The sequence below is a fragment of the Polypterus senegalus genome, chromosome 17 (genome assembly GCF_016835505.1).
Source record: "Polypterus senegalus isolate Bchr_013 chromosome 17, ASM1683550v1, whole genome shotgun sequence".
NCBI classification, from domain to species: domain Eukaryota; kingdom Metazoa; phylum Chordata; class Cladistia; order Polypteriformes; family Polypteridae; genus Polypterus; species Polypterus senegalus.
Window position 1 is genome coordinate 27,848,028 of NC_053170.1, and position 18,969 is coordinate 27,866,996.

Here is an 18,969-nt window from a genome sequence, read left to right on the forward strand (position 1 = left end):
AAAAAAAAAAAAAGCTTCTGTTTGTGTTTAATCCAAAAGTTGTATCTTATAAAGGGAAAACATAATCTTGAGTGATGCTAAGGAGGAAACAATTTCACCTTCCGATTACAACCTGCTCCAAGAAGAACAGTTACTAAGTGAGCAGAATATGCAACTTACATTTAAGAGTTTACCTAAATGGGAATAAGGGAAAAAGTTAGCTTTTAACAAATACTAGAAGAGCTACTGGCTGAACTTGCTAATATTACCAATATGGAAATGCCTCTATGAAGACAGTATTATGGCTTTTCTTGGGAAAGTGGGGGTCTGGGTTTCAGGTTTAACAGGCAGCACATGGTTTAGAATCTCACCAGTAAGTAAACTGACTGTACCATATCCACAGTCCATCAGGTTCATAATGCATTAAAGGATGCTACCTATACAAATGCATTTTGTCATCCTAGAAATGCAAGACAAAATTACACTACAGTCTCTGTCCATGAAATATTCAATATTTTTGGTTCTTGAATTTCAATTTTCTGTACAGAACCAGCACGCTTAAGGTAAGTACATCTACCTCAAAGTATTCAGCTAACATGCACTGTGTATTCAAACTTAACCTCCTCCCCAACTCCAAAGCATTCTGGGATAGAAGTCATGGAAGTCCATCACTTAATTCTCATTAATGGTTCTTGTGGGACTTGTGTTTATGCTTTTTGTGTTTGTGCTTCTTAATGATGCCATCAGGTTTTGCATATGAATGCCTCTTTGCAGGCATCTGACCTTCATCCTCAGAGCTCTCAGATTTTTTGGCATCAGCTGCAGGGGACTTTGATTTCCGCTTCTGTTTCTTCTTTTTCTTTTCCTATGGACAAGGAAAGCAAAAAGGAGTCACACTAAGATTTGTGTGCACCATGTACTGCCCAATAGGCAATTTAAACAACAATATGTCCTCAAAGTTCTAATATGTACTTTCCAACCAAAATGAAATTTGGTACATCTACTACAGTATATACCATTTGAAATTGTCTGTAAATCCACAAATATTTGAGACCAACCCCCTGACTGTTTAAGCTAAACTTTGAAAACAAAATCATTATAGAAGTTAAGGCATACACCATGAGCAACATTTTTGCCTTGTTCATATCGGGCACTATGTAGGTAGTTAACTGGGTGCAAGTTTTTCCAAATTCTAAGCCAAAATAGATAACTGAAATATAATCAGTAGGGTGGCACCTGAACTGTAGGTTTTATTCCAAAAGGTAATGTCACATTATGCAACTTTCAGTCCGGTTATGTCAGACTTGCCAACTACATTTGATTTTGGCGTTGACTGTGTCAATTTACATGACTGAACATTGCTGGGCATGTTCTCATTTTGTGATTGTGATGACTTTTACCACAATATTGTCCTGCCATTTTCTAAAGGCCAATAGTGTAATACCTGACCCAGTATTGTACAAAGAACTGAAAAGGTCGGTCCAAAACACCAGTGTTCTTTATTCATCATATGTATTGTGGTTCCAGCGGAGCATTCATTGGTTGGTAGCCCTCAAGCACTCAGTTCTTCTATGACTAAGGAGAAAAATCAAACCACTTTGATTTGGTTAGGCTGAGCCACAGCCTAGTTGGAATGAGGCACAGTATGTCAGACTAGATGACTGCCTCCAACTCGCTAATATTATAAAAATGAAGGCAGAGTGAAAAAGCTGTCTGTGAGATGGCTTAAAAGTATCTGTACAAATACAACACAGCCTAGTCAAGTGTGGACTAAAGCTGTGGTACATGACATTAGCAAGACGACAATTCTACCGTTTACAATTCGTTCATAAAGATGTCCGGTTCTGAGGATCAAAACTATCATGTGCCCAGAGTACAGTGAAATTCTTACTTTAACATGCTAATCAACAAGTAGTATGGCATGATGATGAATAGTAAGTTACTATCTTATTTCAAAATGATGTGGCACTATTAAGCAAGAGCAGTGTGCTGAACCTTGTTTAATTATAAATCCCCAAGATCTCCATTCAAATTAAGCTTGGGATATGCCTTATATCTCCAGCCTCCCCACCCATCCCTTCTAAACTCAAACATCTTTTGCTCATTGAGTTGTTAAAACACAGGCTGGATTACCACTTAATGTCACAGAATTTAGACGGGTTTGGACAAAGTGCAGAATCATGCTTGCAGGTGTGAAATGCTTACACTTTGAACATTGTAACGACTGCAGCTCTCAGCTGACTGTGAGAAGTGTTTCTTGAAAAATGTTTTCACAAAGCATCTCGGAACTAGGACCATTAAACAACTTTGGTTTAGTCAGAATTCTAGTTTTTACCAAGCATTCAGACTTCTCTCTATTGTGTGAAAATTTTTGTGCCAATCAAATGTATCGATTGTTTGTTTTTTTTTTAGTTCCTCTGGATAAAGACATTAGGTAACTTAAGATGAGCCATTCAATGAGGCAATCATAATAAAACCTTTACTACATTCCATTGTTCCAGTTTAAATTAAAGATGGAGTACCAGTGACATTATCTACCGTTAGCAGCATCAAGAGAAGCTTGGTTTCAAGCAATAAAAATGGATTAAGATTGGTCAGGAAAGAAAAATACATAATCAAAGCAGTTCCAGTAGGGTTTCTTCTGTGCCAACTTCCCATACCTTCACTAATGCATGACATCTACAAAAGGGAGTCTTGTCATGATGTATCGTAATCTGCTCTGACGTATGAGTCAGCCTTCAAGTACCTCACTCCCTGTCAGCAGAAGTTTAGAAATTAGACGACATTTGCTGGCTGGTTAAAACACAGAGGACTCAAACCATAATGGCTTCCACTTAAGAGCCCACTTTAGGGGCTTGCATCATTTATAACAAGTCAAATACCAATGGCCTGTTCTTGGAAAATGCGTGAATAGCAGAAGGCAATTGAAAGAAGAATTGTCCAGCATGGTGACATTTTGAAATTTCCTGTTCTGTTTTTAATACTCAAAAAGTAGTATAATAATACGCAGGATCTAATCAGTAATATTTTAAAATAAGTTTATAAAGCACAGAGAATTTATTAACTTAGGTATGTTTACAAGCCTTAAATCTTACACCGTTTGGCTTGCTCTCTCTCTCAGGGGTGGGGATCGATCTGTTCTTAACATAATTCTTTTTTTTGTAAAAACTTGATTGCTATGTATGGATTGTAATAAAATTAATAAAAAAAAAAAAAGTAGTATAATATATGAATGTAACATCTGGAAACAAACTATAAATAAATAGCTTACTTGGAACTGGATATTCATTTTTAACAAGAGTATTAAACAGCTGTAACCATCTCACTTCCCTCCTCTGGTCTTTTGATGCTTTATAAAAGTGAAAAGCTTTATGCAACAAAGAACATTCTCTAAAGCTGTAGTACACTGTATATTCTATTGGATAAGCCAGGTGGCAATGAAATTGACTGCGAATAAAAGTAATGCAAGATCATTTGGATCATTGTAAGTCTGGAATCATCATTTCACCCAATGCTTCTATCATTTACATCTGCTGCCAGTCTACAGTGTACCTTGTGTTTCTTAGCAGGCTTTCTTTCTAAATTGCTAGTCTTCTGCTGCTCCTCCTCCTCCTCCTCCTTCTCTTCTTCTTCATCAGGTACTAAGGAATATTTCATACCACCAGGTTGAGAAAAGCAATCATTTGCAAAATGTCCTGTGTGGAAAATTAATATTTTACAGATTAAACATAAGCATTAAAAATGCACACACATTGTCATGAACTCAAATGGGTTAGGTGTCAGACTATGTCCAGTTATGTGTATTATGAAAGGTGGCCCTACTATTGCAAATGTTTTGAAATTATACTCATAGGATTACATTTCTCAATCCATCATGTCAAAATGTCCCCAAAAAAAAAAAAAAAAAAAAAAGAAGAAATGATTCTTATGAAATCAGACATTTGGTAATCTTGGATAAAAAAGCTTTATCTCCACAAGTGAACATAATTACTGAATAAGGTCTCTCTTATGTAAGAAAATCATTGCCAATCAGAAATGTGTAAAGTTCTCTCTCATAAAAAAGTCAAAAGTACAGGATGGCATAACCAACCATGCTAAATACATTGAACAACTATCCAATAAGGCAGGCAGTATGGTGTAGTGTTAAGGTTTTGGACAAAAGGACTGAAAGCCCTGAGGTGACGGGTTAAAATCCTGCTACTCACACTGAGACCAGAGCAAGTCACTTCAGCTGCCTGCTCCAATTGAAAAAACAAAAGAAATATAACCAATTTAAAATTTTAAATGTTGTAAGTTGCCTTGGATAAAGGCATCAAATAATAAGTGATAGAAGCTATCCAAAATACATACTTAACCAGCACAGTAAAATTATACCGTCTAAACACGCAATACAGAAAAAGAAAAATCAGGTGTAGATCTAGGCAAAGAAGCAGTGCATATTAAAATTTGTAAATGTCATCTAATATTATTATCGATAATTTCATTTAAAAGCTGCAGTTTTGAACAGGGACACAGAGCAAATCTCAAGAAACAGACACCAAGAGCAGAATATCTACATTTCAGCTCCTCTGAGAGTTCTTTCTGCACAATGAATTTAAAGCAGATCTGAAAAATGAGGTGTCAAGTGCCTTGACCTTATGCAAACAAATACTTGTTTGCAAGAGGAGGATAAATTCAAGTGTATATTCTCTATTCCTACAAGGATGACACCTTTAAAAAAAAAAAAAAAACAGGAAAAACCAGCACAATTAAACTACACCAATACAAACGTTTGTGCTCAATAATCCCATTGGACATATTGTCAAATCTGAAAATCTACATTATAATTAGAAGTGAATATCCTTGGATGCTTTAGTATGATTCAGTTTAGTAATCCCCAGACAAAATAAATTATGCTTATGTAAACTTATAGCCAGTCCTATTCTGCATGAGTAGCTTCTAATAAATGTCAAACACATATTTGCTATGTAGGCAGCATTAAGAATGATCATTAACAGACATGTGCATAAATCCTAGGAGACAACCGAGAAGCACCATTAAACCATTAAGCTCACATAACAGGTTTTTAAAACACGCTGCCACATGCACAAACATTTTTTGTAAAGTTGTGTAAATACAGTTGGAAGCATTTAAGAAGCTCACTCTGCTGCCTATTTCTTTCCCCCTACAAACAGAGAGCCTCAAGCAATATGCTATAAGTCCTAAGTAAATTATTAAACCAAGGACTGCTTATCAGCTCCACTTTCTTCACTTTAACCCCACCACAAAAATGCACACAAGGTTGCATTTGTTAATACCATACGAAATCTGCCTATATTTAAAGAAGTACCTCACAATTACAAATTGTAATGATCAAATGATAAAAGAAAAACAGAGTTAAAATGTTAAAACAACTTAGGAACTTAAAAATGAATTAGGACTGCGAAAAATTCTCTAAAAAGTTAAGTGACACATTGTCAAAAAGATTGATTTTGAAGAAAGAATAGATAAAATAAAGCCCATAATATGTGAAGTATCAAAATTCTTTCATGAAAACCTTTGGGCATATTGGTAAATTAATATAAAAGAAAAAAAAAATATCCCCCAGCAAGTTTGTCAAGTTATACATCTAAAAGAAGAGGTACCTTTACATCCACATTTCTTGCACACTGTGTTCAGCACAGCTTCCAGTGTTATTTTTTGTTTAGAATCATCTCTGAATTCTTTCCTCTTACGTTCATCCTGCCTGTTAACACGAGAAACAGGAAAAAGTTAAGATATATTGGAGTATACATATCCTTTAGGAAATGTTGCATCTTTGAACTGTAACTATAATTTATAATAATCAACCAGTGTTGAAGTAAAAAAAAATTATACATGTGCAAAGCAAATAGTTACATACATTAATATGTGGATTATACATAAAATATAAATAGAGAGAGTTAGGCAATAGTAGTTTTCTCCCAGTTCCACAAATTCAGCTGCTCTAAATAACAACCTTACTGCCCTCCACTGGAAATGGATGGTATGGCATTGCGATAGGAAAAAATCATTTTGCAATTTGAGGTAGGGGTTTCTAAAATTTCTTCTCAAATGCCAGTGCGACTGCCAACTTCTTCCTGTTAAATTTATTAATAATTTTAATTGATGTCATTTTCAGTTTTGCATTATTTTCAGGCATACAGAATGGCTGGAACAATTAACTGTTATCACATGCCATACAACAAAAGCTCCTTTAAATATGGACAACAGAAAGCAGTGCAAAAATCAAAGTGTCTTGAAAGAAAGCTGTTAATCCACATCCATTTAAACTTGGGCACTCATCGCCAAGTGGCTACTTTTATAAAGAATGTTGTGAACAAAACAGAAAACTAAAATCTGAAACAATGGGGTAGTCATCTGAACCAACAATGTAACATTAGAATGTTTATTATTGAAAATGCAATGTACTATTTGAAAAATATTTGAATATGAGAGAGTGACATATACATGTTGTGCAACTAATAAAGCACCAGAAAACAAAATGTTCCCTCCCCCTAATAAATTCATTAAAAATTCATTTTTCAGATTGAGGTACATAAGGTATGAAAAACATTTTAAACCATGTTCAGTTCTGATAAAAGATCCATGTTAATGAATTACAAACAATATAATAAATTCAGTGATGCAATGCATTTATTTTTTTATTTTTCCCTGCAGAGTTTTACTCCTCGTCTGACTGAATTTACACCACTGCTTACAAAACAAAATGTGTTTCAGCTTTGTGGCCTGTTGCTTGAAGGAGACATGGAAACTCTGCAGCGCTCAGTCAAATGAACACCTACTGAAAAGGCACTTCTGCACATGCATTTGACTGCTTAAGCTTTCTACCCCTATGGTATATACAAATATTGGAGAGTAATCGCCATATTTGTGTCTGATACCCTTATCAATAGGAATTTATAGGATAAGGAGAGTTTGTAATTTTAGTGCTAAATAAATAAATAAATCTTGAAATCATGATTAATTACAATGGGGCTGAAAGTGGAGGGCAACAGTAAATTATAGTTATATTAAATAGTTGAGAAATTATTTTTGGAGGAAAAAAAAAATCAAAAAAATTAGGTATACTGCATTTGGCATGCTAGATTAACTTACAATGTGTCTTATTTCAAAAATGTCTATCTACCTTACTCTGTGAAGATAGTGGTCACAATACAGAGTTACTCAGAACAAATGTCCTGAAATCCAGAAGGAATCTGCAGTATATTCTGAGGAACTTGGTAAGATCTGCCCCTAGCACACCTTCCATTGGGCAAACCATTTACAAGGAGAAGGACTGGGTGCTATGCCAGTTGGATGTCTGACTTGGACCTGGTGTGTCTTTTATGGCAAGTGAAATTCAAGCAAAAATGTGACAGTCTTTATTGTAATCAGTTACCAACTGAATAAGGGATATTTCTGAAACAGGGAGTGCAATAATCAGGAATTAACCTATGAGCTCTACGTCGACAATCTAGCATAAAGACAACATTGAATTTCACCATACATTTAATCCTTAAATTAGATTTAAAAAAATGCCTCCAATCTATGACCTTAGCTTAAAAAATACACACACACGAGCAAAGAGCTTTGTGGGACATTGTTAGCAAGCAAGCAAGCCAAGCAAGTCAAATCATTGGCAGACATTCACAAGTACTTGGAAAAATATGAAGGGTTACATCAGTGGGACACTTGGAGCTGTACACAGAGGGTGGGTATCAAAAGTTCAGAGTTGTGAAAGCTGGAAAATGCACAGCAAGACACTGGATTAGGAGGATTGCCAGCACCACTGTCAGTAAATAAGTCATGGTTTCCAACTAAATTTCTGTCTTCATAAAGCTATCACTTATTTTGCACACAGCTCACTACATCATTTTAAATTTTCCGACTCATGGATTTAGAACGCACTCCATCTTGACTGTTGTCAAGCCTTCCCTTTTGCAGGTCACATCTCCCATTACTCTGTCATTTGCAATTAGCATCATAAAATGTTCCAATAAACTGATATGCCCAATAAACAAAGGAGAGGATTAAAAGCCTACATATAATGCAGTGTTACACATCCAGTAAACAAACATACAGAGGAATGACCAACTTGAATGATTTGCGATTGTGTCAGTAACATCCAGGAGCCTGTCCGAGCCATATGTTCAAGTGAGGTGGATCGCCTGCAGCCTTTTGAGAAACCCTGACTCAGAGAAATTAGGTTACTTTGAAAAATATCTCTGCTGCTAAAAAGTGCCTCCATTTTCAATCATACATAGCAAACAGACTCAAAAGGGAGCCAGAAACAAACTTACTCCAGAACAACATTGTTTGGGTCAAGGTCTTTCCCAGTTCCTTGATTAACCACCTTCATTGAAAGAGAGAGTTTCACTTTTTCATCTTTTACCTGTATTAATTCAATGAAATAATCACATTAAAATGATGCCAGTAATAGTCTGACTATAATCAAATTAAAACAGACAAAAACAACAATATAGTCTATTTAAAAGGGCTTGGCAAGATAAGCATTGCATTTCAATAAGTACGTATAAAATGACAGAATACCAGATAGCAAAGCATAATCACGGTTTGAGATAACTGGTACTTGTGTAATCAGAATATCAAAAATGGATGATCTAAACTTTCTAGAGAACGGAGATCAGCAAAATAATCACATGGAAGCAGAAAATATCATAAAGGATTTACACTACCTCCAGAATAACTGTTTTGTATCCAAAACCTCAACTTCTTTCTGAAACGATTTCTACATACACACATGGCAGAGTTAACTGCACTCAAAGCCACAGCCAATGTTTTCTGCTTTCTATTTCAAGTCCATACCATGCCTCATGAACAGACAATTTTGCAGAAGCCCTGTAAATTTGAGCAGCAAGACAGCATTTGTCTGTAAAAAGCATCTGGGTGACAATATTTAATTTTTCTCACGTGGTGAACATTCAGGATAAATATCTCTGCATCCTCATTTGGATAACGTGTAAAATGAATATGAACAGTCAACCATAAAAGACTTGAGTTAAATTCTAGCTACACTGAAATACACATGAATATTAGATTACCCATATTTAGTATTATTTTATCAATACTTAGTATTTATCTAGTATTAAATGTGGGTTTTGTTTCTAGTGCTTTTATTCTGTTCCATCACGGCTTGGCTCTATTGCATAATGTGCTTTATTTTCTAAATATTTTTATATACATCCATACGACATGCACACCTCAACAGAATATTGCATAATTTTAATTAGTATTGCAAGCTTAGATGTTGAGATAGACAATAATGTTAGTGCATTCAAAAACTGAAGGCTTTACTTAACTGTAATGTAGTATAACCAGTTCAGTTTTATCACATGTATACAGTACAATAAAGTTCTTATTTGCACACCTTGCCAGCACATACTATGCTACCACTCAATTGATGCATGAATCTTGCTCCATATGTCATGCAATACAGAACACAATATATAAAAGCTGAAGAGCCCTCATGGTCCACAGTTTATGTCATAATGTATACAGTAGTCCAAATCACAGTATTATGTCAAAACGCGATTTTGATGTGAAATCGATTAATCTTTAATGTGGTACAAACCTAGAAATGTGCTTCATTACTCATGAAGCATCCGGATGGGCACAAGGAGAATTTTTGTACAGTCACTCACCCTTTCAAATTAAAACAAAAACTCCAAATAAAGATGCAACCCCCATAATGGGTGTAAAAATTATGGTAGTATTTGTTCTCAGTATTTGATAATCTCCAAAACCAAATATAAACAAGAAACAAGACAACAAACTTACAAATCTGTGTCAACCAAAAGAATAATATATGTTGGAAATGGCACTAATCAGAGAGGATACCAGAGCAAAATAGGAATATATCCAACTATGACAACAAGTGCGGCGAATAACATGTGTGTGCTTCATGGCAGTGCAGAAAAATGAAAGTCACTGTTCAAAAAAAGTTTACATCAGTCTAAACTAGAATTTACCAGAAACTATGCAGGTGTCTCTGACCTCCAGGAGAAATAATTCTAAGTTTTAATAGCCCTTTCTGGGCTCAATGCTATACATCTTTTCTGAAAAGCTACACCATCTTGAGAATACCATACTTGTCATAACAGTGTACAGCTGAAGTATTAGCGCTTTGGGGAATCATTCTGTTTGTCAGGGTCTATGAAAACTGAAGCAAAATGCATAAATTACATAAAAGGCCTGGAGGAAAACCTAATGCAGTCTACTGCATGAGATGTGTGGTCATTTGCGGAAATACATTTTTCAGCAGGACACGGAGCTATACTTTACAGTCATTCAGATTTAGCTTCAGCAATTTTCGAAGAACTAGAGGTAAAAAAAAAAAAAAAAAGGAGAGATATATAGAAATATGGAAGATAATGTTTTTCCCTTAAAAAAAAAAATTTAAAAAGGATCAGTAACAATTTATTTTTACTGCAACACAAATTTTGTGTTGATAAAATGCAATATAGTACTTTGATTCCATCTAGAAGCATTTTAAAATGTCAAAAGGTATTGATAATCGTATCAGTTGCTTGCATTATATTGGTAAATGTTCACTTGTTTATATTAATTGCTTTACAAAGGACTCGGTGATAATGCCAACCATGGAAAACTCTACATTAAACAACATTACCTCCTTGCCAATAACCTTTACCCACACTTTTTCTCCAACATCTACGATCTCTGAAGGTTTGTCCACTCGACAGGAAGACATATGACTTCTGTGAACAAGGCCTGGATGAACAGAAGACAATAGCAATTCAAAGAAAATACAAAAAATAGTTTTCATATTCATACCACTGTTATGTTTGAGGAGTCTAGTTGAAAATATTCACCTTGTTTCCTACAACCAGGAATTTTAACAAAGGCTCCATATTCCGTTATTGATGCCACCTGAAAAAAAATTTTGCTTGAGATGCTTGAATACAGTTTATAATTGGAGACTTGGATAAATAAAAAACACTTCAAAATTACTTAGCATGTTGACACAACAGAGAAATTTAACAGAAAGTCTCATTACAGAGCATAAACAGTTTTACCATCCTTAGCAGTATAACCCTGAAAAGTGATACAGTTAAGTTTCTATGTTGGACTGTTAAAGTCCCATTTATGGTATACAGTGGCTTGCAAAAGTATTCGCCCCCTTGAACTTTTCCACATTTTGTCACATTACAGCCACAAACATGAATCAATTTTATTGGAATTCCACGTGAAACGCCAATACAAAGTGGTGTACACGTTAGAAGTGGAACGGAAATCATACATGATTCCAAACATTTTTTACAAATAAATAACTGAAAAGTGGGGTGTGCGTAATTATTCAGCCCCCTGAGTCAATACTTTGTAGAGCCACCTTTTGCTGCAATTACAGCTGCCAGTCTTTTAGGGTATGTCTCTACCAGCTTTGCACATCTAGAGACTGAAATCCTTGCCCATTCTTCTTTGCAAAACAGCTCCAGCTCAGTCAGATTAGATGGACAGTGTTTGTGAACAGCAGTTTTCAGATCTTGCCACAGATTCTCGATTGGATTTAGATCTGGACTTTGACTGGGCCATTGTAACACATGGATATGTTTTGTTTGAAATCATTCCATTGTTGCCCTTGCTTTATGTTTAGGGTCGTTGTCCTGCTGGAAGGTGAACCTCCACCCCAGTCTCAAGTCTTTTGCAGACTCCAAGAGGTTTTCTTCCAAGATTGCCCTGTATTTGGCTCCATCCATCTTCCCATCAACTCTGACCAGCTTCCCTGCCCCTGCTAAATAGAAGCACCCCCAGAGCATGATGCTGCCACCACCATATTTGACAGTAGGGATGGTGTGCTCAGAGTGATGTGCAGTGTTAGTTTTCCGCCACACATAGCGTTTTGCATTTTGGCCAAAAAGTTCCATTTTGGTCTCATCTGACCAGAGCACCTTCTTCCACATGTTTGCTGTGTCCCCCACATGGATTGTGGCAAACTGCAAACGGGACTTCTTATGGTTTTCTGTTAACAATGGCTTTCTTCTTGCCACTCTTCCATAAAGGCCAACTTTGTGCAGTGCACGACTAATAGTTGTCCTATGGACAGACTCCCCCACCTGAGCTGTAGATCTCTGCAGCTTGTCCAGAGTCACCATGGGCCTCTTGGCTGCATTTCTGATCAGCGCTCTCCTTGTTTGACCTGTGAGTTTAGGTGGATGGCCTTGTCTTGGTAGGTTTACAGTTGTGCCATACTCCTTCCATTTCTGAATGATCGCTTGAACGGTGCTCCGTGGGATGTTCAAGGCTTTGGAAATCTTTTTGTAGCCTAAGCCGGCTTTAAATTTCTCAATAACTTTATCCCTGACCTGTCTGGTGTGTTCTTTGCTCCCAATATTTTCTTAGACAACCTCTGAGGCCGTCACAGAGCAGCTGTATTTGTACTGACATTAGATTACACACAGGTGCACTCTATTTAGTCATTAGCACTCATCAGGCAATGTCTATGGGCAACTGACTGCACTCAGACCAAAGGGGGCTGAATAATTACGCACACCCCCCTTTGCAGTTATTTATTTATAAAAAAATGCTTGGAATCATGTATGATTTTCGTTCCACTTCTCAAGTGTACACCACTTTATTGGTCTTTCATGTGGAATTCCAATAAAACTGATTCATGTTTGTGGCTGTAATGTGACAAAATGTGGAAAAGTTCAAATACTTTTGCAAGCCACAGTATATATCATTTAACAACTTTATTTTTATTTATTTATTTTTTTTAAAGAAATGTGTTCTAGTTAATGATTACCAAAGTTTAACATATTCTTCCTGCATAATCCAAGAGAATTAAATGCAACCCCAGTACCTCTCCTTTGATGACTGTAAAGAGGTCTGGAAGGTCATCCATTTTCTTTCTGGGAGTTTTTTTTACAAGGCTTTACACACAAAAAACATTCAAGATCTTTTTGCATCTGTGTCCTTCTGGAAGGGAAAAATAAAAATCAGTGATTGAGTGAAATCGCTGAAAAGAAAAAAAAAAAATACCTCTTACTAAAATCATATTGTGTCTTTTATATAAACAGCACATTGCAAATGGATTGTTCACCTTCTAATTATTTCATCTGTTATTGCAAATTTTTGACTATGAACAAATAAAACTTTAGGTGCATTTGCAAAAAATGTAAAATTCACTCAGTCATCTTCTAACCGGGGTGCTGGAGCCTACTCAACCCAGCATAGGCCACAAAGCAGGAACAAACCCTGGACGCCAGTCCATCGGAGAGTACACACACACACGGAAAAAGTTACTATTGCCAATCCACCAAACCTGCATGTCTTTGGACTGTGGGTGGAAACCGGAGCACCCAGAGAAAACCGAAGTAGACATAGGCAAGACTTGCAAACTCCAAACGGGAAGGACCCAGGATGTGGTCCCTGGTCACCTTACTGCAAGGCAGCAGTACTACCACTGCACCACCCAAATACAAAAATTACCTAATGCAATTGTCAAATCTGTCTGCCTGTCTGTATGTATGAATGAATCAATTCATTTCCAGTTTGTCACACTTTTCAAAGAAATTTGTTAGGGCATCCATTTTTAAAATATCTCCAGAAGAGCACACTGTACAGTATTCTTACAATTTCTAAACCTCCCATTTAAAAAAAAAAAAAAATCGGCAAACTTTCAGGCATATCCATCATAAAACTGAGAAACATTTTGTACAACCTCAAGTATGGATTAGAATAGAAGCTTGTCGAATGCCGGAAGAATCTTATGTGCAAGTTGCTGATACAGTCACACACTTTGCCTGCTGCTTGAGTGAAGTTTTCTGTAAACTAAAGGATAGGTAAAACACCAAATTTTAAATCGGCTAAATAAGTTCCCAAATGCACCGCAATGTTATACCATGCATACATTTTCTAAATTGTTTAACTTATGCCAATTACTGAATGAACAAAATTATGCAACAGACACTCTAGAACTGTTTGAAAAAACTACTGATTGCTTCACACTTAATAACCAGTTTTTTCCATCTTTAGCTACAGATTCTTCTTCAATATCAGTCTTTTGAATTGTTGTAGAGGAATTTTAGCCCAGTTTTCATTGCTCTGGTGCTTCAGAAACATTGGTAGGTTTTAGAGCATCTACTTACTCTTTCAGTCATGTCACAGCATCTTCGATGGGTTTAGATCTGGTCTTTAACTAGGCCAATCTAAACTTTTTTTTTAAATCTGCTATTCTGAGGTGGATTTTTTTTTTTGTTTGGGTCACAGCCTTGTTGCATTAAAACATTACACAACGGCTTCAGCTCACTGTAGGATGACTGGAAATTTTCCTTAAGAATTTTCTAATGCAATTATAAATTTGCTGCTATATCAATTATTTCAAGTCATCCAGGTTCTGAGGCAGTCCAGCATCTCCATATCTTCACACAATCACTCACAATAAAACTCTAGAAATGCTCTGTAGCCCTTTACAGACTCATGGAGAAACAACATTTTCTGATCTCTTCTGTAATGTCTTTTGTGCATAGCATTATATGCTTGTTGAATATATGTGTTGATAACTTGACCGTGTTAACTGGGAGGCAATTACTTTGTCACACAGTGCATTTTGGTGTTATAAAACTTTGCTCACTTGAAATAAGTTTAAAATTACTTGTCTACCCAGGATCTATTTATTCAACATCAGATTGAAGCCCTAATAACCGTCAGTGTTAATATTTGTGATAATAGAGGAAATCAGGCACTACACATTACATATATTTTTATATTACATATAAACACAATTATGCTTCCTATCTTAGGTTGAATTTACACTTGCATTTTTTAAATTTGTGCTTCCCTTTTCTTACTTCTTCTTTGTAGTACCATTGGGGATTACACATTGTGATTATCATGGATGGCACTAATCAATCCATGTCATTTTTAATTGACTATATTACTTAAGGATAAGTTCAGCATTTTTCATGTCAAGCGATTTCTTCATAAATGTAGTATATATGCTTTTCCACATTAAATTTTCTTCTAAAGTTAAATATTTTCTTTAAATAAAAAAGAAATTTTGCTTTACTGGTACTTTAAAATGGAGGCTTGAAAAATTAGTTTTATTAAATCTCACCTTTCTACTGAAAAATGTGCAAAACACTAAAAGTACAAAATAAGTATAAAAAGTATAATGATACCAATAATAATAATAATAATAATATGAACAGTACACTGCACATGTGACTGAGTGTCACTTTCAGATTCCCATAATCACTTTTGGCTTTACCGTTTCAGTTTCAATGCCTGAAGACAGAGGAGAGGCGTTTCTTATGAGACATTATTATGAGGCTAGGAGAGGATGCGTCTACACCACTGCCCAGGTAATGCTTGGGCCAGATGCTAACGCAAGACATGCCTATATCATTGTCCAAGTAACGCTCGGCACCAACACTGCTGGCACTCTTAAAGCCCGAGTAAACCTCAGGTCTTATGCAAGACGTGTCTATACAGTTATCCAAGCGATGCTCGTGTAACGCTAAGGAGATTAAAATGGTTGAATCTCATTTTTGTTCAAAAATGACAAACGGTTTTACAATACGTGTATATAATCACAAGACCCACATCAATACCCAACAACTGTCTTTACGTATTTGATAAGATTTTATGCTTTTGTTTTCAGGTGGTGCCCCATGCCCCATTAATATCCATTGTATATCACCAGTACAGGCAAAATATTTTTATTACAATTCACAAAAAAATGCTTAATTTTAGAACGCAATTTTGCATGCCAAATGCATATACAGTGTACCAAGTTTGTGAAGAAATAACTGACTTGAAAAAACACCACACTGATCCTTTAAGAACTTTAATGAGACACAATTTCAAAGTGTTTTAATTTTTCATAAATGTACACAATCAAAAGCTTTTAACTTCTAAATGAAAGGCAGCCATGTTCTGTTATTTGATGCATCCACCCATTCTTTTTCTTGCATAGGATCATGGAGAGGCAGAGCTTATTATTTCAGCAATAATGTATATTAAAACAGACAGGACACTAATCTACCGATGTTAGACAAAATCAGAGTCTTGGTGGGGCCTAACAGCATTTCTTTGCTCAGTAGTTTGAAAACGGTTGTCCATAGCAAAAACTTGCATGATCAATATAAGAAAAAAAACAAACTTGCAGACAGGAATCAGCCCAGCTATGGTCTTCCCACTGCAAGATCAACATCTGTCCTACACTGTACAAGTTGTGTGTATAAGAATAAGGTGGAGCAGTAGTCAATAATGCTGCCTTACGCCTCTGGAGCCCAGGACCTAAAAGCAGGCACTCCAATTTCCTACACTATCTCAAAAGACATTTACAGTATGTAAGGTTTGACTTGGTATTCTTTTTGACTGGCAAAATTTTAAGAATGAATCAGGGCAATTACAACATTCTACATTGGTAAAATGTAATGTATCAATTAACACATTAATTTCAAAATTGAGTAAGGGTATAAAAAAAAAAAAAAAAAGAGAAAAGAATGCATAACATACCATACAACACTAAAAATGCATAGGCACTACCAATGGCACCTGGGGGACCAATCAACAGTAACATTTCTTTCTATAGCACATTTTCATACATGGCTCATAGCTCAAAGTGCTTTATAAGATGTCAAAGAAAAACATTGCAAGAAACAAAATGAAAAACAACAAGTTGGAAATTTAATAAGTAATACTACCAAAAACTATGCCCATGCCAGACAATCTTTGCAAGTGAACACTGGACATTTTTTTTAATCTTAGTTACAATTACAGTGCTTCTGGAATAACTGACTTAGGTAAGATCCTAGGTAAGAACAATAAAAATGTATTATATTGATTATGTATTATAAGACAGTACTTGAAACAAAACTTCTGCAGTTTGCACAAATTTTGTAATATCTTCCGAGAATTAGGGGAGTTATATTTAGTGGTGGGACTTTGGAATGCTTTTTAAATTGTTTGTGATCAATTTTATATTGTGTATTAATATAGCATATTAAGCAGAGCTGTGCCGAGGACACAAAGGAAGCAAATAAATATTAAATAGTAAAGGCTCCACAACTGAGCTTTGTGGCACAATCCAAATAACAGGTGCCACAGATGATTCGTGATGTCCCACTACAAGAAACTACTGCCTGTCCACTCATGCGCCAGCCTTGGGAGTTTCTTACATCCGCTTAGCTAGCGGACGAGAGAACTACTTAATGGACTTAGATTGGGTTTTTTCTGGAATATGCTTGAACATTCCAGTTGATTTTGTGACTTCTCTCATCGCACAAAGAATCATAGTTTGCTTGCAGGAGCGATATATTCACACTAATCCGAGACAGAGGCTGCAGGCTGAAGCGAGGCGAGGGGAAAGCATGATGTCAGGAGTGGGGAGTCAGTCTCCCTCTGCTTTTTGGAGTGTAACTTGCCTCCACTTAGTTATGATACCTTTGTATGTATTGATTTTTACAGTTTGTCCCGTTTCACTACTATGCAGGGGATGGCTAGTAAGTAAATAAATAAATATACACACAGACTTTGCATTCTTTTTAATTTTATTCCTTTATAGTCATTCCAGTGTGTGTTCAGATCAAAGCTGTAACTTAATGTCACAGTTCCAGTGAGGCATTATGCAGATGCATTGCTGTTGGTATAAAGGACCCCCCAGTTATGTTTCTTGACACACTTCCGGTGAATAATTCCTTGGCTGACTGTACTCCGCATTAGTGTGTCAGAGAGAGGATGTGTAGCATTGTTCACTATGACACTCAGTTTAGTTTTCTCTCCTTTGATTACAACCTCCTGGGGATCCAGAGTGCATCCTATAACTGAGCTTGCAGGTTCTCTTGAAGCAATGTTACCAGCACAGCACACCAGACTGTAGAAAAAAATCGCACTGACCATCACAAAGAGGACACAGAGTGTTTTTAAGAGGATAAAGAATATCAACAAATGTGGAGTTGACTGGACTCGAGTTCTGCCAAATTTTCTGAACATTTCTAAAGATAAATAATGTTTAAAATGACATCAAGTTGGGTGACAAAATCCCACATTAGTACTGGTTTCTCATTGTCACAATAATTACTGAAGAACTGAAATTAACCAACTAGACAAGGCAGAGAAAACACGTTTCTTATGAACAGCTGTAGCAATAACTGTCATGTCTTTCTACATTTATAACAAATAATGACAATACTATCTTACTTTATGTAACTGCAAACAGATAACTAAATAATGCCGTCTAATTAAATGGGACAGTCAGTCCATTATCCGTAAAGACCGTCATTAATTCAAGAAATTCATTATGAATTTGCACCCTAGAAACTACGCCATCCAGGGTTGGTTTTCAAATTTAGCCCGATGCTGCACAATTAGGCTCTGCAGCTATTCTGTACATGCTACACTTTAAAAAAGATTGGGTAACAGCAATGGATTATTTCACTTTAACAACCGGTTTTACAAAAAGACAATCAAATTGAGACTGGAATGTACGGTTACGGCCGAGTTGACCTCAAAACCCGCACTCACATTTAGCTGAACACACAAAACACCGATTGCTATTAAGTGGAAAAGATCTATGAGCGCTTTCGTTAGACAGACACATAAACGAAAAAAGTGACATTTAATGGACGCTGAAAAAAAAAACGATTCTCAGACGCAAATGTACGCGAAAACATGTTCTTCACAGCCCTCTTCAACACGGAATACTAAAAAATTGTTACTAGATTAAGAAATTCAACGCTTCTGTTTTAGATATGGAGGTACTTACCAAACTAATGTTACAGAAACCGTGTTAAGACTTCTCTCCTCTGTGGAAGCTTTTCATTCCAACATTACACACTGATTTATACTATTCCATCTTGAAAATCAGCAACCGAAATAACAATTTTAAGGAAACTGGCCAATTAAAACGTACACACCAAAGAAACCCAATAGTTATCCTCTATGTTTTGAAGGACCTCTGGCTAAACCAATTAATGGTCAACATTTTATCCTACAGGAAGCCTTAAC

General features: G+C 36.0%; 1 protein-coding gene across 2 annotated transcripts; it reads right to left on the reverse strand.

The window, feature by feature from the left end:
* Positions 1–10: 10 nt before the first annotated feature.
* On the reverse strand, positions 11–18,944 carry zcchc17 (zinc finger, CCHC domain containing 17). 2 transcript variants are annotated; one of them, XM_039740479.1, is made up of 8 exons: positions 18,728–18,944; positions 12,818–12,930; positions 10,830–10,887; positions 10,628–10,728; positions 8,280–8,371; positions 5,604–5,704; positions 3,532–3,674; positions 11–844 (listed from the first exon to the last, which is right to left on the reverse strand). In XM_039740479.1, exons 2-8 carry the CDS (start codon positions 12,857–12,859, stop codon positions 662–664), a joined length of 720 nt encoding a protein of 239 aa, XP_039596413.1. In that variant the 5' UTR covers positions 12,860–12,930; positions 18,728–18,944; the 3' UTR covers positions 11–661. The 2 variants fall into 2 exon arrangements, with proteins under 2 accessions (XP_039596413.1, XP_039596412.1); XM_039740478.1 differs by having other exon boundaries at positions 12,818–12,933.
* Positions 18,945–18,969: the final 25 nt, after the last annotated feature.

What these genes read in the sequence shown, in the direction of transcription:
- zcchc17 (XM_039740479.1), bottom strand. Translation starts at nt 12,859, where the DNA reads ATGGATGACCTTCCAGACCTCTTTACAGTCATCAAAGGAGAG. An exon ending in TCCTGGTTGTAGGAAACAAG is followed by an intron (nt 10,729 to 10,829) that starts GTGAATATTTTC and finishes CTGTTCATCCAG; the next exon opens with GCCTTGTTCACAGAAGTCAT. An exon ending in AGCCTGCTAAGAAACACAAG is followed by an intron (nt 845 to 3,531) that starts GTACACTGTAGA and finishes CCTTGTCCATAG; the next exon opens with GAAAAGAAAAAGAAGAAACA.